Below are 26,360 nucleotides of genomic sequence, written 5' to 3' on the forward strand. Positions count from 1 at the left end.
GGCATTTGCCAGAGAACACCAAGATTGGCAAAATCGCCACTGGCGCCCTGTGCTCTTCACAGATGAAAGCAGGTTCACACTGAGCACGTGACAGAGTCTGGAGACGCCGTGGAGACCGTTCTGCTGCCTGCAACATCCTCTAGCATGACCGGTTTGGCGGTGGGTCAGTCATGGTGTGGGGTGGCATTTCTTTGGGGGGCCGCACAGCCCTCCATGTGCTCGCCAGAGGTAGCCTGACTGCCATTAGGTACCGAAATGAGATCATCAGACCCCTTGTGAGACCATATGCTGGTGCGGTTGGCCCTGGGTTCCTCCTAATGCAAGACAATGCTAGACCTCATGTGGCTGGAGTGTGTCAGCAGTTCCTTCAAGAGGAAGGCATTGATGCTATGGACTGACCCGCCCATTCCCCAGACCTGAATTCAATTGAGCACATCTGGGACATCATGTCTCGCTCCATCCACCAACGCCACGTTGCACCACAGACTGTCCAGGAGTTGGCGGATGCTTTAGTCCAAGTCTGGGAGGAGATCCCTCAGGAGACCATCCGCCACCTCATCAGGAGCATGCCCAGGCATTGTAGGGAGGTCATACAGGCACGTGGAGGCCACACACACTACTGAGCCTCATTTTGACTTGTTTTAAGGACATTACATCAAAGTTGGATCAGCCTGTAGTGTGGTTTTCCACTTTAATTTTGAGTGTGACTCCAAATCCAGACCTCCATGGGTTGATACATTTGATTTCCATTGATAATTTGTGTGATTTTGTTGTCAGCACATTCAACTATGTAAAGATTTTTTTTTTTATTCAGATCTAGGATGTGTTATTTTAGTGTTCCCTTTATTTTTGTTGAGCAGTGTACATTTAAACTCAGTTTTTCACAATTCCTGGAATTTAGTTAGAGTAAAAATTCCATGTCTTAGGTCAGTTAGGATCACCACATAATAATAGTAGAGAATGATTTATTTCAGCTTTTATTTATTTTTATTTCATCACATTTCCCAAATACTCTATTTGTATTTGGTAGCATTGCCATTAAATTGGGTCAAACATTTCGGGTAGCCTTCCACAAGCTTCCCACAATAAATTGGGTGCATTTTGGCCCATTCCTTGAGGGCTCAGCCTTCGGGTGGGCAGATACAATAAATAATTCTCCAAAAAAATACGAGCTTGATATATTGCCCACACCTGCCAATGAACATTACTTGAAATGGGAATAGAGAGAACTGTGACTCGGTAAAGCACCTCCAGAACAAGATCTGTGAGGGTGGAACAGAACAGAGAATGGTGGCTATTTTTAGAACCATTAGACAGCCATCAGTACGCAAATGGTAATAGACAAAGCACAACGATCTCCTTCATGGTATTTTATCTTATGGGCTGGGTCAGGTGATACCTGTTGCCAGGTGTACGGATGTGTAGCACATTGGCTATATGACGCCACTGCCATTTATTTTAGTAAACCTAGATGTACACATTACTGATTTAGTTTTGCGTTAATAAGATCTGAGAGCGGTCAAACGGAGCCGGTGGTGACATGTTTACAGGTATCCACGACTTCACAAACCTTCATTCATCCCAGACTCACAACTCGGTGCAGAAGATAAATATATTGTGTCGTTTCCAGGTAGGTTATGAATGTGCATCGTCTTTTACCTGCCTATCACGAATTTAGTATCCCCAAAGAGATCCGAAATGGTGGATGATGAAGACGCAGGATAAATCCATTTGAATTCAATCCCTTTTTGACACTACCCTTTTAGATTTGAACGAAACTTTACCTATTTGCCCATTGTATAATTGCTCAGAATGGGACTTGTTGGACCTGAATGCGAAAACATTCAAGGGATTAAGGTGCAGTAAATTGCTGCGGTCAAGTGAGCGAGCGTTCAAACCATCCGCTCTTCAGTTTCGGCCTGAATTTGTGACGGGAATAAAAAACACGACTGTATCGCGTATTTTCTTTTGGGTAAACTGAGTCGGATGTACTCTCATGCACAGATGAAGACGATAGCTGTGAATAATTCAAAGCAAAACGTTTGAAGCACACTTATTCAGAATTCCTTTATGAAAATGATACCAAATCGTTTATTTCATTTTCGCCTTATCAAACATTACAGTACTTTGATATCACGGGTAGAGTGAGGCTGCTGTTACCCTAAAGGCGTCAGCATGCGTCAGTTCGGCTGGCTAGGCGAACCGAACGAGTGTGCATTGGCAAACGAAAAAAGCTGCAATAGCACTGTTTGTCAATTGTCGAGGTGGTGCTGTTCAGGGAATGTTAAAGTCAAAGAAATGTGTTTACAGACATAACATGAAAATCCAGTACACACACAGCAAGATCTAAGTGAGCTTGATAAGTCATTTTTTTAGTAGGTAATTTATCCAGTGTGATGACCATTGGGGTATACTATGCCCATATTATGTCAATTTAAAATATGGATTAGTAAAATTGAATGGAAGCCAGAAGCCATGGATTACAGGCAACATTCGCACTGAGCTAAAGGGTAGAGCTGCTGCTTTCAAGGAGCGGGACTCTAACCCGGAAGCTTATATGAAATCCGGCCTTGCCCTCCAACGAACCATCAAACAAGGCAAAGTGTCAATACAGGACCAAGATCAAATCGTACTACACCAGCTCCGAAGCTCGTTGGATGTGGGAGGGCTTGCAAGCTATTACAGACTACAAAGGGAAGCACAGCCGAGAGCTGCCCAGTGACATGAGTCTACCAAACGATCTAAGTAACTTCTATGCTCGCTCCGAGGCAAGTAACACTGAAACATGGATGAGAGCATCAGCTGTTCCGGATGACTGTGTGATCACACTCTCCGCAGCCGATGTGAGTAAGACCTTTTAAATAGGTCAACATTCACAAGGCCGCAGGGCCAGACGGATTACCAGGACGTGTACTCCAAGCATGTGCTAACCAACTAGCAAGTGTCTTCACTGACATTTTCAACCTCTCCCTGTCAGAGTCTGTAATACCAACATGTTTCAAGCAGACCACCATAGTCCCTGTGCCCAAGAACACTAAGGTAACCTGCCTTAAAGACTACCAACCCGTAGCACTCACATCCATAGCCATGAAGTGCTTTGAAAGGCTGGTCATGACTCACACCACCATTATCCCAGAAACCCTAGACCCACTCCAATTTGCATACCGCCCCAACAGGTAAACTGATGATGCAATCTCTTGCACTCCACACTGCCCTTTCACACCTGGACAAAGGAACATCTATGTGAGAATGCTATTCATTGACTGCAGTGCACTTTGAGCTAACGTACTTTAATTCAATAGTAGATCACTAATCCATTGTCATTAACATTGCAAAGCATAACAAGTTGTGTTCAAATGGAATTATATGGGTTAGAAGATGGACCCGCATAAGATGTCATTTCCATCCTCATACTTCTTAGCATGGTCTGCAAAGTGTAACCTTCTTCAGGAGAGACCAGCCATAAACAGACCCCTTTACAGCAGCAAGATGTCCAGTCCAGTAGTCATTCTATAGGGACTGCTGGAGTTGACCTTCTAAAGCTACCAGGTAACATTATAACATATCTCTTCTATCCAGTCAGCGGAACAGTGGGTCTGATGGACCAGGTTTCCCGGTCAGGGGTTGGCAGTGACGTCACAGACGAGACCGCCTCCATGGGGGAGTACAGGTGGAGCTCTGAGGAACATGAGGTAAGATACAGAGCCCTTCAGTTTACCTGTCCGTGACTATCATGCACTTACCCCTGGACATTGTATAACACGTCATAAAGTCTGCTTACTTGCCCACCCATACAAACATAAACACTGCATGATGACGATGTATCTTTAGTTAGGAATTATTGATGCTATGGTTTTTAGACCAATGATGTAATGACTACTAACTTCAAACTGCACTTGCACTGTAGCACTTTTGTACGTTGTATAGTTTTATTTAAAGATTGAGGATGATTTTCTCCTGATGTTGTATAATGTCTGTTTTTATGTGGTGACGCCAAAGACATTTCCACAGTGTGGACAATAACGGTTCCTGCCCTCTAGTGGAGAAGACGTTCCATTACATTACATTCTGCCATCTATTGTGTTGACATCACTTCATCACATTTAGCTTTTGTTGTGATGCACTAGTGACAGTATACAAAGCTCATGAGCCGATACTGTTTTTCAGCTACATTAATGTTCAGTTCCTGGTCTTCTCTCCATTTACTGAATAGTGAGAGCGTATTGACCAACTGTCACTTTAATATATAAATATGTATATACACACTGAGTGTACAAAACATTAGGAACTCTTTCCATGACATAGATTTCACCTGGTCAGTCTATGATCACTTATTGATGTAATTTTTAAAATCCTTTTCAATCAGTGTAGATGAAGGGGAGATAGGTTAAATAAGGATTTTCAATACTCGAGACATGGATTGTGTATGTGTGCCATTTAGATGGTGAATTGGCAAGACAAAATATTTAAGTGTCTTTGATCGGGGCATGGTAGTAGGTGCCAGGCACACCGGTTTGAGTGTGTCAAGAACTGCAACGCTGCTGGGTTTTTCCACGCTCAACAGTTTCCCAAGTGTATCAAGAATGGCCTACCACCCAAAGGACATCCAGCCAACTTGACACAGCTGTGGGAAGTATTGGAGTCAACATGGGCCAGCATCCCGTTGGAACACATTTGGCACCTTGTAGTCCATGCCCTGATGAATTGAGACTGTTCTGAGAGCAAAAGGGGGTGCAACTCAATATTAGGAAGGTGTTTCTGATGTTTTGTCCACTCAATCTGCTTTCAGAAAGTATTCAAACCCCTTGACTTTTCCACATTGTTGTGTTACAGCCTGAATTTAAAATGGATTAAATTGAGATTGTGTGTCATTGGCCTGCACACAATACCCCATCATGTCAAAGTGGTATTTAATTATTATTATTATTATTATTTTACAAATTAATAAAAAACAAAAATCTGAAATGTCTTGAGTCAATAAGTATTCCACCCCTTTTATGGCAAGCCTAAATAAGTTCAGGAGTACTAATATGCTTAACAAGTCAAATAATAAGTTGCATAGACTGTGTTTAACATGATTTCTGAATGACTACCTTGTCTCTGTAGCCCAAACATACAATTACCTGTAATGCCCCTCAGTCGAGAAAGTGCATTTCAAAGACAGATTCAACCACAGCATTCCAGGTGAAGCTGGTTGAGAGAATGCCAAGAGTCTACAAAGCTGTCATCAAGGCAAAGGGTGGACATTGAAGAATCTAAAATATATTTTGATTTAACAGTTTTTTTGCTTACTACAATATTCCATATGTATTATTTCATAGTTTTGATATCTTCACTATTATTCTACAATGTAGAAAATTGTAAAAATAAAGATAAACCCTTGAATGAGTAGGTGTGTCCTAACTTTTGACTGGTACTGTAGCTTGAACACAACTTACCCCATATTGGATGAAATATTACCACTACCTTTTTAAAACCATGTCTATCTTTATTTCCCAAACACAGTTCAACAGTGACAATCACCTTGTTTTTAACACAGGCTTAACACCTAACAAACACTTTGACTGGTACTGAATGAAAAAAACAAACTGAATGCAGCAGTTTTAGCCAGCATGACCTCTGTACTATAGAAATTACTATTGAAATGAGCTTTGTTATTATAATGTTACCTCTGTGGCCCGTCAATCAGATGTCCGACCCTCAGGGCCAGTGTCTGGCCGCCCCCCAAGCCCTGCCTGCCCCCACCTACAAACAGAGAGTTGAGGAGTTCAAGAAGCTGTTCAGAGAACTGCCTGAGTCAGAGAGACTCATCATGGGTGAGTTACGTGTTTGTGTGGGTGTGCGAGAGAAATGGGGAGAGAGAGGCCCCATCCACAAATGGACCCTAGTAATATTTATAGTAATAATAATTTATTATTATTATTATCATCTCTTAAAAACAAAAGATTGGCACCTCTCTCACCTGCATATACCAGCACACCTGTACTATACTTACCTGTGTCAAGGTGCGTGTCTTTCCCCAGACTATACCTGTGCCCTCCAGAGAGACATCCTACTGCAGGGACGCCTCTACCTGTCAGAGAACTGGCTCTGTTTCTATAGCAATGTGTTTCGGGGGACAAAGGTGAGCTCACACATGGGGGAGGGATGGAGAATAGGAGTTTTCTGTCTTGGGGATTAATTAATCAGATCGTGATATGCTGTAAATGTGTGTATGTATTGCGTTATTCTGGTCAGATTAAATGTGGTCTGTGTTATCTGGTTTTATACGGTGATATACTGTATTTAGAGTGATGGGCCAATGCGGGTTCTCTCTGAACATTCATGGAGCGCCACCTTCTCCTCAATAGCCATTGCTAAGTGATAATTAACGTTTCTGCTTTGTGCTGTTTACTGCTGATAGTTTTCACAGTGAAAGCAGATGTGCAATTTGTTGACGTGGATACACATTATCCCCAAAACTAATCAATAAAAATGTCTGTTAAATTCCCTGCTCTGTTTAGCTTGTTTACAGTGGGTCATTTCATAGGGAACTGTCAGAGGCGCTCTCGTATTGTTACATCACAAACATGTAGAGAATAAAGGTGCCAACATGGCAGCTGTTCAAAAAGTTGGCAGAACTCTCTTAATATATGGCTCTGGTCATAGACAGCCTTGACTCTGGAAGTCATCACTGTGCTATATTGTCGTAGATAGCCTTGACTCTGGAGGTCATCACTGTGCTATATTGTCGTAGATAGCCTTGACTCTGGAGGTCATCACTTTGCAATATTGTCGTAGATAGCCTTGACTCTGGAGGTCATCACTGTGCTATATTGTCGTAGATAGCCTTGACTCTGGAGGTCATCACTGTGCTATATTGTCGTAGATAGCCTTGACTCTGGAGGTCATCACTGTGCTATATTATCATAGATAGCCTTGACTCTGGAGGTCATCACTGTGCTATATTATCGTAGATAGCCTTGACTCTGGAGGTCATCACTGTGCTATATCATCGTAGATAGCCTTGACTCTGAGGGACATCAAGGCCATGTACAGAGAGAAGACAGCACGGCTGATCCCCAACGCCATACAGATCTGCACAGACTCAGAGAAGGTACAGTATAGTCACTCAAACACCACCTGGGTTCTGTTTAATATCCCTGGACAGTTGCACTAACGCCCTGGACCAGAGCTAAGAGACTGTGCTTTTCATGGTTTAACCCCTCAGGAGTAGGCCTACAGCTGCAGCACTGACAAAATAACATGTTACTCATCCCTTCTGTCTGTCCTAAATGCAAACCAATGGATGGTTATCACTGCAATAATATTAACACGCTTCTGTCGCTCTCTTCCCTACAGTTGTTCTTCACTTCCTTCTCAGCCAGAGAGAAGAGTTACCAGGGAGTGTTCCGGATGTGGCAGAACACACTGATGGACAAGGTGAGGCACAGTTCAGCGACTTCATAACCTCACTTCACTCACTGGGTGTGCATCCCAAATGCCACCCTATTACCCATAAAGTCCACAATGTTTTTATATTTACATTTTTTATTTAACCTTTATTTCAGTTAAGAACAAGTTCTTATTTACAATGTTGGCCTAGCAAAAGACAAAAGGCCTCCTGCGGGGATGGGGGCTGGGATTAAAGAAGGGCATTTCTATGACAAGGATATTTATATGAACAGTAGGAGTTACGCTAAGCACAGATCTAGGATCGTCTTCCCCTCACTCAATCCTACTCTTGCTAATAAGGAAATAATAGGACAATAGCTAAATAAGCTAAACGGGGGAGATTCTCAATTGGTTTACTCTACTCCTCTGTCCTCCCCTCCTTTTGAAAAAGGTCAAAGGAGAGGAAATGTGGAAACTTGTATGAAATGACATTTGCAGGGGTGGAGTACCTAATGAAATGTGTAGGGTAGTAAAAAGACATGTAGCTAGTTGCGACTTTTTATATATTTTTAATTTTTCACCCCTTTTTTCTCCCCAATTTCATGGTATCCAATTGGTAGTTACAGTCTTGTCTCATTGCTGCTACTCCCGTACGGACTCGGGAGAGGCGAAGATCGAGAGCCATGCGTCCTCCGAAACACAACACAACCCAACCAAGCCGCACTGCTTCTTGACACAATGCCCATCCAACCCGGAAGCCAGCCTCACCAATGTGTCGGCGGAAACACCGTACACCTGGCGACCTTGTCAGCATGCACTGTGCCCGGCCCGCCACAGGTGTCGCTAGTGCGCAATGAGACAAACCCTCCCCTCGGCCAAACCCTCCCCTAACCTGGACGACGCTGGGCCAATTGTGCGCCACCCCATGAGTCTCCCGTCGCGGCCGGCTGCAACAGAGCCTGGGCTCGAACCCAGAATCTATAGTGGCACAGCAAGCACTGCGGTGCAGGGCCTTAGACCACTGCGCCACTCGAGAGGCCTAGTTGTGATATTTTATAGATAAAAAGATAAGTAGCATATTGTTTTTAAATATGTGCATGCTTTTCTCCTCCGAGTAAACCGCTGATTCAAAGGGGTTGTGGCGGATCTCTAAACTCTTCCGCAAAGGACTCCGGTAGAATACTCCTGTGCTTCCTCCATTCGCCTACTAACTAATTGACACTCTCCTCGACCACTTATCGGTTTCCGGGTCACGGAGGAGAGAGGACGGAGGAGTCGAGGAAAGGACGGTATTTTGCCCAAATGAGAATATCTCATCGAATGGCTCTGGGAGAATCTTTATTGTATACTCCTTGTGTCCCCTCTCCTCGCCTCCTTCTCAAAACCCATTGGATGGAAAAGCCAGAGGTCCCAAACCCACTGACCTTCTCCTCCAATGGGTGTTGAGAAGGTGTGGAGGGAGGACCTGAGGAGTATGCAATTGAGATTCTCCCTTTGATCCAGTTGCATGGACGCCAACTACTAGATAACCATCACCATTGATACTACCTGGTTATCATAGCTCTAGTCTGTCATTTCATGCAACCTATCCAGATTTTTATGTAGTATGCAAGGCTTCTGTGACTTTACCCTGGCTGGCTGTTCTTATATAATCAGTCCTGGGTAAACACCATGCCCCCCAGACTGGCCCCATGTCCCTAAATGAGGTTCCCATGGCATTCAGTTCTTATGTTGTATATGACGGGAAGTGGCAGGCTGAATATTCATAATGTTTTGTTTCTTATAACATACTAGCTCTTTTGATAGCAAAGTTGAGATAAAAGTAAATCATATTGGGACCTAGAATGAATGCAATTTTATAGGGGCAACTAGTGCAATATGGAAGACTGTGGACCAAGGGAATGAAGCTGTCAAATCAACCCCACAATAACACTGGTGTGGCTCGGGAGTTAGCGAATGAAGGTAAGGTTCAATGACCCCTCAAAGGTGTGGCTAGGAAGGCTAATTTGCATAAGACACACCCTGCCCCCGAGAAAGCCCTGTCGTTTCGTTACCTCGCCATTCTTCAGGGCAACAGATCTAATTTCCGTTGCCACTGAACGTTCACGAGCTTGGCATCTAATAGAGCTTTTATCGAAGCTATCTATCTTTCTATAAATGGGCGGAGCACTCTTGTTCCTATTGTTGGGCAAAGCGCCTAACTTCCTGATTGCTTTGTGACGGCGCACAGGTTATAGTTCAGTCCAGCTACCAGGCAGGTATACGTAACAACTGTTGGGAAAGAGCGAAATAGCTACAAAGTAAGTAAAACAACTTTAAAATGGCCTTTAATTACTTGATTGGCAGCAAGTGACAGATTTTGATCGAAATTATGATTAGCTGTGCAGAGTTTGGAATTAGGCTAAAGAAACCGTGGTTCCATATGGCCGCTTTCTTGACTAGAGTCTGTTGCATGGGAAATACTATTAAATTGTTTTCTTTTGACTCGTAAGTGATCAACGATTGAACAATCTCTCAAATGATTTTTAAAGTAATTTACATTTCCTTATTACTCACCCCTTTCCCCCAATCACGTATATATATATTTTTAAATAACTTGCTGTTTTCTTTTTTTGTGGGGGGGGGGATCATCATGGTGCATCATGGTGTCCATAAACATTATGTTTTGTAGCTATTAGTCAATAGCTACAGTGTGCAATTTCACTATGAGCAAGGTACCAGACATATTTTTTTGTCTGTTCTTTATAAAACATTGTCTGGTCATAATTTCATTCCAATCAAAGGTGGCGCTAAATGTAATCCACACTACATGTATTGTTTGTTTTTTTAATCTCCGGACATCAGTGTGGTTGAGTAAGGAGCAGGTTAGGGCTGTTTTGTTTAATTGAAACTAAGACACTGGAGGCGGTGTGAGATTCATGCACAGGTGGAAGATAGTTATCATGTTACAGGAAGCCAGACAGAGGAATTCATCCTTATAATTTTTATTTTGATTGAGCTTTCGCACCTACAAAAAGCTGATTGGTGGTGACACTACCAGGAAAGTTGTTGCTTTTCCATAATAAAAGAAATATTTTCAAGTGCCACTGTTTGCTGTGTACCAAGCTCCTCTTCTTCTCTCCTAGCCACTGAGTAGTTTGGCGCTGCGGCAGATGGTCAAGCAGCACTATGGCAATGACCTGGGCCTGAGGATTATAGAGAGAGAAAGTCTACAGACATCAGCAGAATCAACCACGCAGAAACACACCAGGTGAGGATGACCACTCACACACACCTGGATCTCTCTCTCTCGGACTGCACAAAGAACATCATGCACTCACCTACATCTCTCTAACTGACACATTTCTTCAACCTGTTTACCCACCTGGTCCGTGGCAGCATGACCGTGAGGCCTGGTGGAGAGGACTCTGGGAGGCCGTCTACTCTGCGCCTCCAGCCGGGGGATCAGGGCTCCTGTGAGCCCACTGCGCCCCAGGGAGAGGACCTACCCTCACCCCTCGGACAGAGCTCCATCAACTCAGGAAACACGGTACGACACCTCTTTGAAGTCACATAGATCACATCATTACTCTTTTTGTTGACAAAGCCCTGCTCCACAAACTTCAGATTTATCTAACATCACTGTTAAGACTTAAAATGACAAGTTATCAAGCCCGTTCACAGTGTTGGTTAACTCTGGAGACTCCTTTGGTGTCTAGAGAATTAGGTAAATCAGCCTATAATTTCCTTGCACCTTACGTGTGGAATGATCTACAATACAGTTTAAAATTGGAGAAATTGGTGCCTCTGGGGTGTTTCAGAAGGTTGTTAAAGGATCTTTATACTGAAGAATGTGATTGTGTTTTGCTTGTTGTGTATAATATAAATGTGTAGCTTAATGTGATTAATTGTATTTTCATGTAGTATTGTGGTGCTATACAGGCCTCATCTGGAAAATAGACCTCTGTCTCAGCATTGACTCCCTGTCAAAATAAAGTTTAAATACAAATTCTCACACAAGGCTTGGATGATATCAAGTATTCACCTTAGAGTCATGTCTCCACATATTCTCTTCATTGTCTAATGAGTATTGCAAGTGAATGACCAGTCAGATTGATGGCATTTATAGCAAGGCTTCCATAGTCAGGGAAGAGTGACATTGCCATTGTGTGTCCTACAGGATGATGCTTGCAGCACCTCGTCTCGGTGCACTCCTGACCCGTCCCTGGACCGCTCTGCCCCAGAGCGAGTCTCCAAGCGCTCTGAGCTCTCTCTGGACCTCAACTCTAACATGGACCGCTTCTCTGAACAGAGCGCAGAGGAGAGTGCAGAGGAGGGTGAGAATTAACCCCCACTGTGTGTTCATTGGTTCTACCCAACAGGCATGTGCGTGGTAGTACTATTGACCCCCAAATGTGTTTGTTAAATGCATGCTACTTTAAAGTGATTGTTTGTTTTGTTTTATGCTAGTGACCTGTTAAATGTGTTTGTAGAGGCATCCCTCTGAGATCATGCTGACCCCTCCCCCATCTTTCTCCCTGCCTCTCCTGTAGAGGAGAGGGGGAGTGTCTCCCAGCAGCATGGCAGGCTCTATGTGAACACGGTCTTCAACATCAGTGCAGAAAAGATGTTTGAACTGCTCTTTACCGAATCTCACTTCATTCGAAGATTCATGAACGCCAGGAAGATCACCAGTGAGTCATCTCCCCATCCATCCTGTTATAAGCCACACTCTCCTCTGATTAAGACGGACTTGTCCTCACAAGCTATTTTTAAATGTGACTATCCGAGCGTTGTTCTAATGTGGTACCAAATAAAGTAGTAGATGTGTTAACACGTGTGATTGTCGTCAGATGCCATCCTTACACGGTGGCAGAGTGACGCGTCTGGCTCCATGAAGAGGAGTCTCAACTACACCATCACCATCACCAACCCTCTGGTGGGCAAGTTCTCCACCGCCACGGAGAACCAGGTGAGCCCAGGTCTGCACTGCGCGTGGCGGGTTTTTAGTAGTGTGTGTGTGTGTGTGTGTGCAGGTGTGTGGAATGTATTTTCTCCAGAGTGTGTGTAACTCCTCTGTTGTCCTGTCAGATCCTGTACAAGGAGTTCAGGGAAGGTCAGTACTATCTCGTCGACTCGGAGGTCTACACACACGACGTCCCGTACCACGACTACTTCTACACTCAGAACCGCTACTGTATCATCCGCCATTCCAAACGCAAATGTCGACTCAGGTGAGCAGCAGAGACATCACAGCCTTTCGACATTGTTATCTGCTCAGTTTACTTTAGGGTAAAGACTTTCAGGGTATTGCGGTTGAGCTTCTCACTGCGCTCACGGTCTCTTTGTTCAGTGCGATGTGCCTCTTACATGGTTTTTGTGTGTCAAAGTCTAATCAGTAACCCCTAGGAAAGGTCAATTCACTTCCAACTGTTGCGGGCCGGTGTATTGTTGGTTCCCTTCTCCCTGGTAGGTTTTGGTCAGAGTGAAAATCAGCAGTGCTGTCTGTACAGCCCTCCAGGACATTTTCCAGCTTTGTTGGAGTCATTCCTCTAGTGGCATAAAGCCTCCTATTCTCATATCCCAGGTCTGTGACTTCATAGTACTTATTTGCTGTGTCCAGCAGTTGACAGACTTATTTTAATAAATACTAAATGTTTGGTACTTCAGAGTTTGTGGTTACTAATTACCCATTACAGAATGTGAATATAGATCATTTGATTACTATTCAATTACAACTGTAGAGTTGATGTGCTGGTGTTGTGTGTTTAGGGTGTACACTGATGTGAAGTATAAGAAGCAGCCGTGGGGGCTGGTCAAGTCCTTCATTACCAAGAACTCCTGGAGTGGCCTGGAGGACTACTTCAGACACCTGGGTGGGCAGTAGGCTGCTGCAGCCCTGACGATCTCTTCACTCTTCTCTCTTTCCACTCCATCTTTTACAATATCTTGTCTTGTCCCCTCTTTCGCTGTAGTTCTTCAATTCTCTCCTCCTTGTTTGGCTGATCTCTGAGTGTATCTTCCTCTGAGAGCCTGTCTTCTTGCCTCCCCACTTCTCAATCTCCAATTAGTCTCTCTGCCTGTGAGTGTTGGATTAGGCCCATGCTCTCTTTGTATGTTGGTGCTTCACTGGTTTCTGTCCAGCTCTCTCTCTCCTATATTGTATAACGACCAATCTCCCTACCCTTCATCTGCTCTTCTCTTACTCACCCTCTCCAGTCTCGTTAGATTAGATCTGAATCAGAGCCCTGCACTCACACTGACAGTCCAACTCTCCTCATGAGATGTCGATTATCACCCAAACTCCCTACTGTCTGCACGGCAGTCCTCTCTACATCACCCCTACCACTTCTAGTCATCTATTGACCCCTGTCTTCCAAGCCATTTGACCCAACTTTTCCTTTGACCCTATGTCATCACAGAATCTGAGCTGATGGAAGAGGAGGCGGAGCTGAACCAGGGATGCGGAGACCCCGGTAAGATGATTGGCGGGTTGCATCATTGGCGGAGGAGGACGTTCAGTCGGACACTACAGGACCACCTGAAGCCCAGCAAGCAATACGAGCCTGACCTAGACCCTCACAGAGAGGGCAAGACGGGTACATGCATGTTCTGTTTATTTAACAACCGTCTTCTGACACATGGATAACATTACATGTACTATATGAGTGAATTGCACAAACACTCAATCAGTCAAATGACTTACAATAGACACACCGTCATATGTCTTCCCTTCAAGCTGTTCCGCTCTCTCCCGGTTGTCAGATCCCATAGATATGAAGGGTCCACCTCGATGGAACATCTCTACCATCATAGCTGGGATGAGCATCATGTAAGTCGATACCACCAGTCAACACTCAAACGGTATAGTTGTAAATCATCATGAACCTTTTCTATTGTTTGTGTACTTTCTTCAAATCAAATGTTATTCTTCAAATCAAATGTTATTCACGTAAAACTGGCTTCGAACCAGGGACTGTAGTGACGCCTCTTGCACTGAGATGTAGTGCCTTAGACCGCTGCATCTGTGTGTGTGTGTAACTATTTAATTGTACTAGAATGCTTAAAAGGCTGCTAAAATTGTAAATATCTGTATCTTTTTTTTTTTGGCAAGGAACATATTGGATATCGGTATCGGCCAAAAATGTAATATCGGTGCATCACTAGTAATATATACATGTAGGTAGAGTTATGCATAGTAAAGTGACTATGCATAGATAATAACAAGAGTAGCAGCAGTGTAAAAGAGAGGGGGGGGGGGGGCAATGCAAATAGTCTGGGTAGCCTTTTGATTATATGTTCAGGAGTCTTATGGCTTGGAGGTTGAAGCTGTTTAGAAGCCTCTTGGACCTAGACTTGGCGCTCCGGTACCACTTGCTATGAGTACATTCTGCTTCATGAGCTCAAACAGTACTTCGGTGCAGTATATTAGCCAGGTGTGTGTTGATCTTAGCCAGGTAATCAGAAACCTCACAGCCTCTTTCTCTGGCTGTGTGTTCCCAGTCTGCTGATCCTAACAGTACTGAACCTGGGGCTGTTCTTTAAGCTGTGGGCCATGGAGGATGTGGCCAACCGCATGTACCTGAGCACCAAGCACCACCTCCGGGAGAGGACCGAGAGCAGGTAGGCTGCTGCACACCGGGTGAAGGCCTGCACTTTTCACATTACATTTGATATTTTAGTCATTTAGCAGACACTCTTATCCAGAGCGACTTAGTGTATTCATCTTAAGATAGCTAGGTGAGCCAACCACATGTCATAGTCAGTACATTTGTCCTCAATAAAGAAGCTATCAGCAAAGTCAGTGCTAGTAGGAAACGCCAGACAATCTATAACCTAAACTTAACCAAACACCTAACCCTAACAATTATAATCAATTAGAAAATAAATACAATGTATCGGTTTGCAGGTGAGCCACGTCCCCTTAGCATGCATCCAAGTCACGAAAAACTTTCTTTCACCATTTCTTGGAGTAATCACTGATCTGACAGGATCGGGTTGTTGTGGAATTCTCTCTCTCTCGTCATGCTGACTGTCTGTCTCCTCAGTTTTGCAGCTGACTTCTTTCCCGAACCGGCCCCAACATACAGGACCAGAGAGGAGACTTTGCTGCTGAAAACAGTGCTGCAGGACTCTATCAAGCTATTGGAGCAGGTCAGTCAAACGACCAGCTATGTTTGTGTTACAGGCTCCCGAATCCCTCCGGCAGGTGTTTGTGTCTGTACAGACAATTTTTTCCCTCTCCTCTTTTCCCCATAGCTCCGCAGTTCTCTGTCGCTGCTTCAGCAGAAATTTGTAACCAACAGAACAACTATTCTGCAGTGACACCGTCACACCTGGTGACCTCACTACGCCCTCTGAAGCCTGGGGTTGTAAAGGCTACAGGGACACGCCTCTGAGGACTCTCTCGTAACCAGGGGTGTTGCTAAAGGGACGACTCATGCACAGACTTGTTACTAAGAGCAACAATGGTTCAAGTCCCAGGGCCTTTAATAGTGTGGTACCAGGTAGATGGATGTTTTAATTTTTATTTAACTAGGCAAGTCAGTCAAGAACAAATTCTTATTAAAGTTCAACTGTCGGCACTGCGCTGTGGAGGAAGAAAATGGTTCCCAACCATCAGCAACACTGGGAGATGACTGGTGGATTGGGGTTTATGTGGGGTTCTGTTTTCAGTTTGGTAGTTCTTTATTCTTCCTTAATGTTGGTGCTGGGTTTATTGTGATTAAGTTAGTTCTACTGCATGCCTCACTGTGTACTGCGTACCCCTTTGATTGACAAGCCAATCACAGAAGATGTGAGCCAATGGTGTGATGAGTGCAGCAGATGAGAACCAATGTTTTGATAGAAATGAATGCCAATGTAAGGAATCATCAAATATTTGTACTTTTTGCACAGTGCCTTGTGTACTTTTTATGGTTTTTAGATTCATTTAGATATTTTTTTTCAATTAGAAGGCTTTTAGAAAGTAATTTTAATTTATTTGGATGCCCATGGGTTTCTGCTATTGTGAAAATGTGAATAAGTATGCAGTTGAGAAAAAAAAGAAATGTTCGCCTTGGATGGTTTGTGATTTTTCAGCTGGTTTGTAGATGTACAGCAGACCTCAATATCAGGGTTGTGTTCAGAAGGGTGCAATGTTCTGAACGCTGTAGATATAAATGCCTTTTATAGACCTGTCATGAAACCTTATTCTACATGAGTTTGTTCTACATAATATATTTGTATCTGTAACATTGCTCCCCACTGAACGTGACCCAGGTGAACTTTCTCAGGAGCATTTGGTTAGAACCAAAACATCCCGATGTGAATAATACTGATTACATTTTGTTAATCTTGATAGCTGTCCCATGTAGGCTAGGCTAGAGGGTTAGTGGCTGTTATGTAATTAATATTCCATCCACATGCCACACCCATTCAAGAAGCCACAGCACTAAAACGTTGCACTGCTGTTGTGTACGTCCACTATAAGAATGTGACCACAAGTTTAGTCTGGACTTTCTGAGTTGAATCCACACTAGTGCCTTGTTAACTTGGTTTGAATTGTTATTATTGTAAATTACAATTTAAAATGACGTATATGCTGCACAAAATTAACATTCAACTCATTTCTGTGTGTGTGGCGGAACAGCTTCAGACTGTATGTAACACCCATCCTTATTTTTTAAATAAAAGCACAGGAATCTTCCTACCGTTGTTACATGGAATCAATGTGAACCATTGGATGTGAATAGTTTACACACACACATTTGTATAATTTGTTTTCTATTTGTTGGCTATTTTGTACAGTTGTTAGACAAAGATGTAATGTATTGTTGCTTTGAATAAAGAAACACTTTCCAGACACCTGTTGGTCTTGTATTGTAAGATAAGGGGCATGTTATGATCATGGCCAGGCTAAAAGCACTCTACAGTCAACATAAACCATCTTTTAACCTACTGTGTGAGTTTGAGGTTACTTCACTCTATCAGCATAAATGCCTGGTTGTAGTAAAACTATTAGACTTGTAACTAAGATGCAGTATATTTAGTTACAGTAGTTGAGGAAAGTCCTTGTGTAAAACCACCCGCTGCCTTTAAAAACGTGTTGGCATCATTGCTGAGGCTGTTTAAATATACTCTGTCAGAAGAGACAACAGAGAATAAACATACTGGGGATGTAAATACTTTTGATCTGATCCAATTGGCTTCTTTCCAGATCATAAAAAAATCCACCATAGCTCAACACCTCAATGTCACAGAAAGGAGCCGTAGCTCTCCAGTTGATAGGCTATACTTTGCCAACAAATGATCTTTGACCTTTGCTGAAAGAACTTGGTTTGGGACCCAAAATAGCCTTCCCCATAACATGTTACACTTTTGTCATTTAGCAGACGCTCTTATCCAGAGCTACTTACTGTAGTGTGTGCATACATTTTCGTACGAAAATATGTCTATGGGTTGAACAGTTAAAATAAGCTCAATGTTTGCTTATTTCAATGAACATGCTATTGTTGATAAACAGTACCCTTGTCTTGATTCAGATTGGTAAAAATTAATCTGAGGGAAATAAAGGGTTACCTACCCCCTCTATTGACGTCAGAAGTATGAAGGAGAAACGGACTCCGCCACTCTCCACAGCACAGGCAGTCGTGTTGCCGCCTACTGACCAGACAACCTCAGCGACAGAGGAGGTGTAGGCTATATGTGGACCTCTGTCTGCTCTTCATTCATACATACCATTGGAAAATACTATCTGTTGAAAAGTTGAATGGAGTGACTATAGGGTTCCAGCGCTTTCCACCTGTAGCCTCTATAGCGTGCGGTCTGGGATTGGAATGACTAAAACATCAGAAAGGAGACGAAACAGCCTACATACCTTGTTGGATTAACATCATTAATAGACTAAACTTGCAACAGGACAGTCGGGCAGGTAGGCTACGTGATTTGCATAGCTACATTCAGTTTGCATTTTTAGGAATGTGCGGTTGTGAGCAACGTTGTCCTGGGGCCAGTCTCATTTCCTCCCCAGTTCAGTAGGCAGTTCCTAATGTACCCTAGCCTACAGTTTTTAAGGAAGTAGGTCAAAAGGAAGTAGGCCATATGACTTTTCATAAAACTACATGAATAGCAGTTATTTTCTATTACACGTGACATGTCTGTTCTATTCGTGAGGGGGTTAAGTAGAGTCAAATGATAGCCCGCTATCCTTTACGCAACGATGGGCTGGCTACTTGGTATCAACTTTCCAGACGGTGACATTGTATCCAGAGGTTTAAGCAGATTGTCTAATTGTCTGTTACTCGGGGCAGCTACCGGTCCCATTTTTTTTTAGGAACTCAGTTTGTGTCTCAACATACTAATGCGTATTTTTTGAGGGGATGAATAGTATAATACACCAGGTGCCATTTCGAAATGCAGCAGCAGTTCTTCTCTTCTTATGTCAGGCACTGATAGTCACTCAATTAGCCATGTCAGCAAATCATTTTTAGATTGGTAGTTAGTCTAGCCAGCTATTGAAACTTGTAGTAATCATGACTGGATACCAACCGTGCCATGAGGCTACTACAATCTATATTAGATTGGTGGTAGCAAAAACATAAAGGCTAAATGTATTCACTATTCTCTGTATAGGCTAACCCAGAATTAAACCTGTGGGCTTCATTTTCTAGGAAATTGGTATCATTTTGAGGAGGGAAAGGCCTTTACTACATGGCAATTCCAGTGGCCTGCGAATGCCACAACATATGTGGTTGATAGGCTATTCAGCAGTTGCCTTCACAGAGTAGCTGGCAGACAGCCCAATTTGTCGCCACGCGGTCGAGCCCAAATTGGTAGCAATGTCCCCTGCGCAAGGGCGCATTGGAGACCCACAAGAAACTAGCCTCTCCCGCTCAAATCAGTTGGTTCGGGTATCCAATTACAGCCAATACCATTTAAAGCTAACAATGAATCTCCCTTCTCATCCTCTTCATAGCCTCCCTCAATTGCAAGACATCTCCCACTGCAGAAGGGGTGGTTTGCACTGAGCAAAAATAAATAGTGTAATGTATCTGTACCCTGGGGAGGCATCGACCTTGCTTCCTGTGACTGAGGAGGTATTGGTGGGCTGGGTTATTGTTATAAAGGACTGTTAACCACAACTCCCCGCCACACATTTACCTCCATCTATCTGCATCCCCATGAGAATAGGACACATGCACACACTAACCCACTCTTGCTCACCCTTCATCTCTGCAGGAGACTGAAAACATTCCAGGCTGACTGGCTGTCTGTCATGAAGAAGCGAGCCAATGAGGTGTTGGAGCCGGATGAGCCTCTGTGCTGCTGTGAGTTTGTGGACCGTCAGGGGGGGCGGAGCCATGTGGCAGCCTGCTGCTGTGACTGTGAGGATCTGGACGATGCCTGTGACAGGTGATGGAGTGGCTTACCCATCTACGGCCTGTTACCTAAACACTCTTAGCTAAATATTCTTTATCCAGTAAATGTCTGCTTCTCTCCCTCAGATGGCTGAAGAAAGAGCCCCAGAAGGCAGATTCACTGTCCCGTCTGGTTACCATGGTGAGCGACCGCCTCCGTGTTCCCTGGTTCTGGGGCGGAGCCCGGCGTGTTGATCTATCGGTGCTGCCCCCGCTGCTCCTACTTCCTGTCCTCCTACACATCGCAGCCCTTCACTTCCTGTTGGGCATGGTGGTTCTGACTGCTCTACCGGTACTGGTTCTATGGTACTACTACGTCACCCACCGTAAGAAGGGCCGGACTCTGTTCTTCCTCAGCCTGGCCCTGTTCTCCCTGGGCTACATGTACTACCTCTTCCTCACCGAGGTCTTCCCCAGGGGGGGTGTAGGGCTGACCCAGCTGGGTACAGTGACCCTGGGGGTGGCCCTCACTCTGGCCTCACTCATCCACACCAAGAGAGAGCCCGGCTACGTACGGCCTCACACGGCCGACGTCCACAGCACGGTAACCTATCACAGCTCACCTCCGGACAGAGACCCCGCCCACACCAGCCTCAACAGGGTTGGGCAGGAAGTAGTGCTAGCCAATCGGGGGAGTGGGTCGGAGCAGCAGGGCCAAGGGGTGGAGCAGAGGGAGAGTGGGCGGAGCAGGAAGTGGTGCTCTCTGTGCAGGGTGGTGCGGCCCCCCAGAGCGGGACACTGCAGGATCTGTGGTGTCTGTGTCCTGAGGCTGGACCACCACTGTGTCTGGTGGGTCCTCTTAAAAACACCTCTGTCTGTCTGGAAAAGAGGCCCTTCTCTGTATTTTAGTACACATGCCATGTCTAAGCAGTGTCATGCCAGGCCTAAGAAGCAATGTTTAAGCAATTATCAGTGACATTATCTTGCCTCTGTGTCATCAGCCATAGGCTTGTGTTTCTGAGTCACACTGATCTGTAATGCACACAATCGTGCAAAATATATATATATATAATTCAATCACTCGTTCAGATGTGTGTGTGTGTGTGCGTGTGTGTTTGGAGTAATCATGGGTTCTAAGTAAATCTTACATTGTAGTCGTTGAGCAGCAGATGCTCTCATCCAAATGACAAATCAGAGCTGTACTGTGTGTTTGTGTGTGTGGTTTAACCGCACGGTCTCAGTACTGTGTATTGTGTGTCGTGTCCGTCATGTCGTCACTGTGGCAGGATAAACAGTTGTGTGGGCCAGGCCAATCACTGCAGCTTCCTGTCGACACTCCTCCTCTTTCTGTTGACCTCTCTGTATGGAATCAGTCTGGTGCTGCGCAGCGTGTGTCCCCAACAGAACCTGCTCAGCGCCCTGCTCTACTGCCCAGGCGTCTACAATCAGTACAGGTAACAGGTAACAGGGATGCACAGGACACACCTACCCTATTTATAGACACAAACTACCTTAGCGCCTATTGACGATAGTATCTTCTGACCGGGGGAGTTTTCGACGGTTGCTCTAAACATTAAGACTCATCGCTTGCGGTACTGTTGGAAACATAAGGAACGTATATTTCATATCAGTGATTAAAAAAAGGTCAATTACTTCACACCTTTTGTAGGGTTCGGGTTAGTGTTCCCACACGGCCATATCTCCATGTTATTGGAAGACATAGCTGATTAGCACAGGTGGCAGCTATCTAGTGTGCTCCAAACACCTGTGTGTAAGCTAACTGGGGAGGAAGTGTTGTTCCTCAGCTGGAGGCACACAGTGTATAGATCTGTTTAAAACTGCTACAGTGATTGTATATTTTTTTATTTGAAAGATTCTTTCTCGCTGACATGAAAGATAAGGGGCATATCAGCGTATGTTTCGAAAACCGTTTAGAAAGCAGTGATTATTGATGTTTTCTAAATGTTATAACACAGCGTCGGAATTGTAGTTTACACGGAGCCAAATGTGGGTGAATGTAACGGCTGAAAACCCTACATACAGTAAAGATAGGTTTTTGAGCGTTAACACACACCATAAACACAATCATTTCCAGAATCACCAACAAACTAACATGGTCCTAGCCCACCAAGACAGTCGTGAAGAGGGCACAACAAAACCTATTCCACCTCAGAAGACTGAAAAGATTTGGCATGGGTCCTCAGATCCTCAAAAGGTTCTACAGCTGCACCATCGAGAGCATCCTGACAGGTTGCATCACTGCCTGGTATGGCAACTGCTTGGCCTCTGACCGCAAGGCACTTTAAAGGGTACTGCGTACGGCCCAGTACATCACTGGGGTCAAGCTTCCTGCCATCCAGAACCTCTATACCAGGCGGTGTCAGAGGAAGGCCCTAAAAATTGTCAGACTCCAGCCACCCTAGTCATAGAGTCTAGGTCCAAGAGGCTTCTAAACAGCTTTTACCCCCATGCCATAAGACTCCTGAACATCTAATCAAATGGCTACCCAGACTATTTGCATTGCCTCTTTTACGTTGCTGCTACTCTCTGTTTATTATCTATGCATAGTCACTTTAATAACTCTACCTGCATGTACATATTACCTCAACTACCTTGACTAACAGGTGCCCTCGCACATTGACTCTGCACCGCTGCCCCCTGTATATAGCCTCGCTATTGTTATTTTACTGCTGGTCTTTAATTATTTGTGACTTATTTCTTTTTTTGGGGTATTTTTTTAAAAACTGCATTGTTGGTTAAGGCTTGTAAGTAAGCATTTCACTGTTGTATTTGGCGTATGTGACAAATACAATTTGATTTGATTTGCAGTATATGATGCATACACACACATGATTAGCTCACTAAAACACACTATTAGGCATTAGAGGCTAAAATGAGCCTGTGAAATGAGGCGGTGTAGATCAATAGTGTCCTAAAATACCCACTGGCACACAGCCAAATGGCTTCCTGGTCATTCTATAAGAGAACAAGTGATTTTTAATTGCATCAAATCAGTATTTTCTTTATCTGGGACATTTAAAGGGGCGGCAGGGTAGCCTAGTGGTTAGAGCGTTGGACTAGTAACCGGAAGGTTGCGAGTTCAAACCCCCGAGCTGACAAGGTACAAATCTGTCGTTCTGCCCCTGAACAGGCAGTTAACCCACTGTTCCCAGGCCGTCATTGAAAATAAGAATTTGTTCTTAACTGACTTGCCTGGTTAAATAAAGGTAAAATAAAAAAATAAAAAAAAAATAAAGCTGTGAGGTTTTGAAATAGCCAGGTATTTATGGGGGTAATGTAGGTTAATAAACATTTCATCGTATCTCCCCCAACCAGGCCTACTTCTTTATCAACTACTGACCCAGATTTACAGAGCAGTTACTGTATGTGGCTCTGCTGGGTTTATTGTGTAAGAGTGAATGTGTGTGGTTGCTGATGATGTGTGTTTTGATGTGATGTGTGTAGATTCTTTCCATGTCATTTCAACAAGCCATGACACCCACTATCTCAGATTGTTCTGAAGTCATTTCTGTAGTTGGAAACAGATACGATTAGCATTCCTGAAACATTATTTTGTTGAAAAATATCATTAGACCTCTGAAAAATTAAGCTAATTGATTGCACCCAAATTGGCCATTTTAATTTATAGCATTCATATAATATTCAATGAAAATATGACCTAATATCTGATTTGGACCAAAATTGTTTGAAACAATGAGTAAGACATGAGGAATCCAAAGAAATTGTCAAAAGCATTAATATTAATATCATATACATTAAAATGGCCAATCTGGTTGCAATCAATTAGATTAATTTCTCTAAATCAAATGACATTTCAACAAAATAATATTCCAGGAATGTTAATCTTATCTATTTCTAACAACCAAAACAATTTCAGAACAAATTTGAGATGGTGGGTGTTGAAATCCTTTCTTGTGTTTGAGGTAGAATGACCCTGTAGTGTACCTGTATAGTATTGTCCACTATTCAGCGCTGTAACAAATGGTCTCTTTCTCAGCTGTGTGTGTGTGTGTGTGTGTGTGTGTGTGTGTGTGTGTGTGTGTGTGTGTGTGTGTGTGTGTGAATAGCCCCTTCCCTTTCACATTGGTGTTAGCAGATCTGTAGAAATAACATTGGTGTTGTCAATAGGGTGTAAGCTCCACTTAGCCCATTGTTAACACATATCTGATTCCCAAAAATAAGGGGTGTGGGCTAGTGGCTAGGGACTGTTTTCAGGAATATATGAGTAATATTGGTATCTAAAGTGTGTGTATGTGTGTGTTCCAGCTCGGCACTGTGTTTCACCTGTGCGTGGTACAGCAGCATAGTGACGGGTGGCCTGCTACACCTTCTGGTCCTGCAGCTCATCAACGTCAGCTACAACGTGACGGAGCGAGAGGTGCGCACCGCCCTCCGAGACAAGACCGCCCGCAGCCACTACTGGGGCCTCGTCGTAGACACGGGAGTCTACTCACATGGTTTCCGTGGCAACTGGGCAGAGTTCCTGACAATGGGAGAAGGGCTGCACACACCCTCACCCAGTCTCACTGACTTGGTGTAGCTGAGCTGCTCATCATCGTCCTTACATCTTTAGAAGTGATTAATCAATTGGACGATCCAGGTAGAAGTTGCCCACAGAAACAGATCTAGGATCATTTTACCCTCATACCACAGGAGGCTGCTGAGGGGAGGGCAGCTCATAATAATGGCTGTAACGGTGCAAATGGAATGTCATCAAACACGTGGAAACCATGTGTTTGATGTATTTGATACCATTCCACTAATGCTGCTCCATCCATTACGACGAGCCCGTCCTCTCCAATTAAGGTGCCACCAACCTCCTGTGCCTCAAAGAATCCTGACTTGAACCGTTAGGGGGAAGAACACAAGACAGACCTTGGGTCAGTGTCTATGGGTAACTTCACCCTCTGTGATATGGGCTAGAGTTGAAGGATGCATCTGATGTACTGTCTTTCACCAACAGATGGCAGCATATCTCCACACCTCAGACTTCTGACTGCCATCACCTTCTCTCCCCAGTTGTCCCAAATATGTATATATACACTAGATAACTGACAGGAGGCACTGTATTGAAGCACCTCCATCTTGGCACTGCCCCACCATTGTAAAAAATATTTTGGAAACTATAGAAATGCATTTACCAAATGTCTACATTAGTGTTGGCAATGTTTATTCTGTTACAGACACCTTAATGCAGCGTTTCCCAAACTCGGTCATCAGGAACCCAACGTGTGCATGTTTTGGTTTTTGCCCTAACACTACACAGCTGATTCAAATGATCAAAGCTTGATGATTAGTTGAGTATTTGAATCAGCTGTGTAATGCTACGGCAAAAACCAAAATGTGCAGCCCTTAGGATCCCGGGGACCAAGTTTGGGAAACCCTGCTAATAAATTACACTGAAGAAAAACATAAACGCAGCATGTAAAGTGTTGGTCCCCATGTTTCATGAGCTGAAATAAAAAATCCCAGACATTTTCCAAACACACAAAAAGCATATTTCTCTCAAATGTTGTGCACAAATTTGTTTACATCCCTATTAGTGAGCATTTCTCCTTTGACAATATAATCCATCCACAAAACAAGGTGAATCAATTCAGGATTCTGACAGGTGTGGTATATCAAGACACTGATTAAACAGAATGATCATTACACAGGTGCACCTTGTGCTGGGGACAATAAAAGACCACCGTTTGTCACATAACACAATGCCACAGATGTTTTGAGGGAGTGTGCAATTGTTATGCTGACTGCAGGAATGTCCACCAGAGCTGTTGCAAGAGAAAATAATGTTAATTTCTCTACCATAAGCTGCCTCTGTCATTTTAGAGATTTTGGCTGAGCAAAATTATTTATTTTTTAAAAGTACTAATGTTACTGTGAAACTCCTGTAGATCTGAGAAAATGTAATGGTGAAACTAGCCAACCGAAAAAACAAGGTGAATCAATTCAGGATTCTTGAAAGTCAGGAAAATCCTTGTTCTGCAAAGAATCATTATTTTTATAGTTGGAAAAATAGATTGAGCAAGCAGTAGGTATTTCTAATTACATGTGGAGGGGCGCTTTATCATTGATGACATCACGTGCACCTTGTAGGATCTTAAACTATTCTGCAATCATAATTTATTCGAAAAACACATGTCTCAATAAAGTTTGACAAAATAAAAATCTACCCCTGTCGAACGAATACAAGTGTTGTGGATGTTCAGAACATTTGTCCTATACTGTATCTGCCGTTTCCATTAGGCTACACACGTTTTTTGGCTACATTGTTTTGTCCCCCGAATAAACCTGTAAATGGGACCCCTGCCTACAGTGATCGGTTCTGTTGTGAAGTAAGCGCCCAAGTCAATACCCTGTCCCTTAGCTAAACCATTTCCTACAACTACAATAACACAACCACGTATGGTACCGTGACTGACAGCCCCAATCTCATCTATACCTTCCCTTTTTTTTGTTATCTCTGCTTGACCTTGTCCACCAGTGGGCCAGCAACCTTCCAGCAGTCATCGAACACCTACTTCAAGAGTCCAGGTCGGAGAGCAGTGAGCTGTGGTTAACCCAGGATGGCGTGGAACCCCAAGAGCGCACCCTTGGATTACAATGGCAATGTCTGTCTGACACTCTTGGAAATAAGCACGGTCACAT

General features: G+C 43.8%; 2 protein-coding genes across 4 annotated transcripts; both read left to right on the plus strand.

The window, feature by feature from the left end:
• Window positions 1–3,584: 3,584 nt before the first annotated feature.
• On the plus strand, window positions 3,585–17,196 carry LOC139420267 (protein Aster-C-like). The gene is made up of 17 exons (XM_071170162.1): window positions 3,585–3,692; window positions 5,690–5,816; window positions 6,024–6,124; window positions 7,001–7,096; window positions 7,342–7,422; window positions 10,500–10,624; window positions 10,753–10,903; window positions 11,534–11,690; window positions 11,907–12,047; window positions 12,207–12,325; window positions 12,445–12,587; window positions 13,126–13,229; window positions 13,776–13,952; window positions 14,119–14,185; window positions 14,857–14,976; window positions 15,402–15,507; window positions 15,613–17,196. The coding sequence occupies exons 1-17, from the start codon at window positions 3,600–3,602 to the stop codon at window positions 15,676–15,678; spliced, it is 1,974 nt and encodes a 657-aa protein (XP_071026263.1). The 5' UTR covers window positions 3,585–3,599; the 3' UTR covers window positions 15,679–17,196.
• A 782-nt stretch (window positions 17,197–17,978) lies between these two features.
• LOC139420641 (zinc finger DHHC-type palmitoyltransferase 23b) lies at window positions 17,979–25,899 on the plus strand. Of its 3 annotated transcripts, none has more exons than XM_071170845.1 (5): window positions 17,979–18,265; window positions 19,573–19,746; window positions 19,839–20,540; window positions 20,978–21,145; window positions 23,979–25,899. In XM_071170845.1, the coding sequence occupies exons 2-5, from the start codon at window positions 19,610–19,612 to the stop codon at window positions 24,250–24,252; spliced, it is 1,281 nt and encodes a 426-aa protein (XP_071026946.1). In that variant the 5' UTR covers window positions 17,979–18,265; window positions 19,573–19,609; the 3' UTR covers window positions 24,253–25,899. The 3 variants fall into 3 exon arrangements, with proteins under 3 accessions (XP_071026946.1, XP_071026948.1, XP_071026949.1); XM_071170847.1 differs by having other exon boundaries at window positions 18,146–18,265; window positions 20,987–21,145; XM_071170848.1 differs by having other exon boundaries at window positions 18,146–18,265; window positions 19,839–20,295.
• Window positions 25,900–26,360: the final 461 nt, after the last annotated feature.

Source organism: Oncorhynchus clarkii, chromosome 11, assembly GCF_045791955.1.
Source record: "Oncorhynchus clarkii lewisi isolate Uvic-CL-2024 chromosome 11, UVic_Ocla_1.0, whole genome shotgun sequence".
In the NCBI taxonomy this organism is placed as follows: Eukaryota; Metazoa; Chordata; class Actinopteri; order Salmoniformes; family Salmonidae; genus Oncorhynchus; species Oncorhynchus clarkii.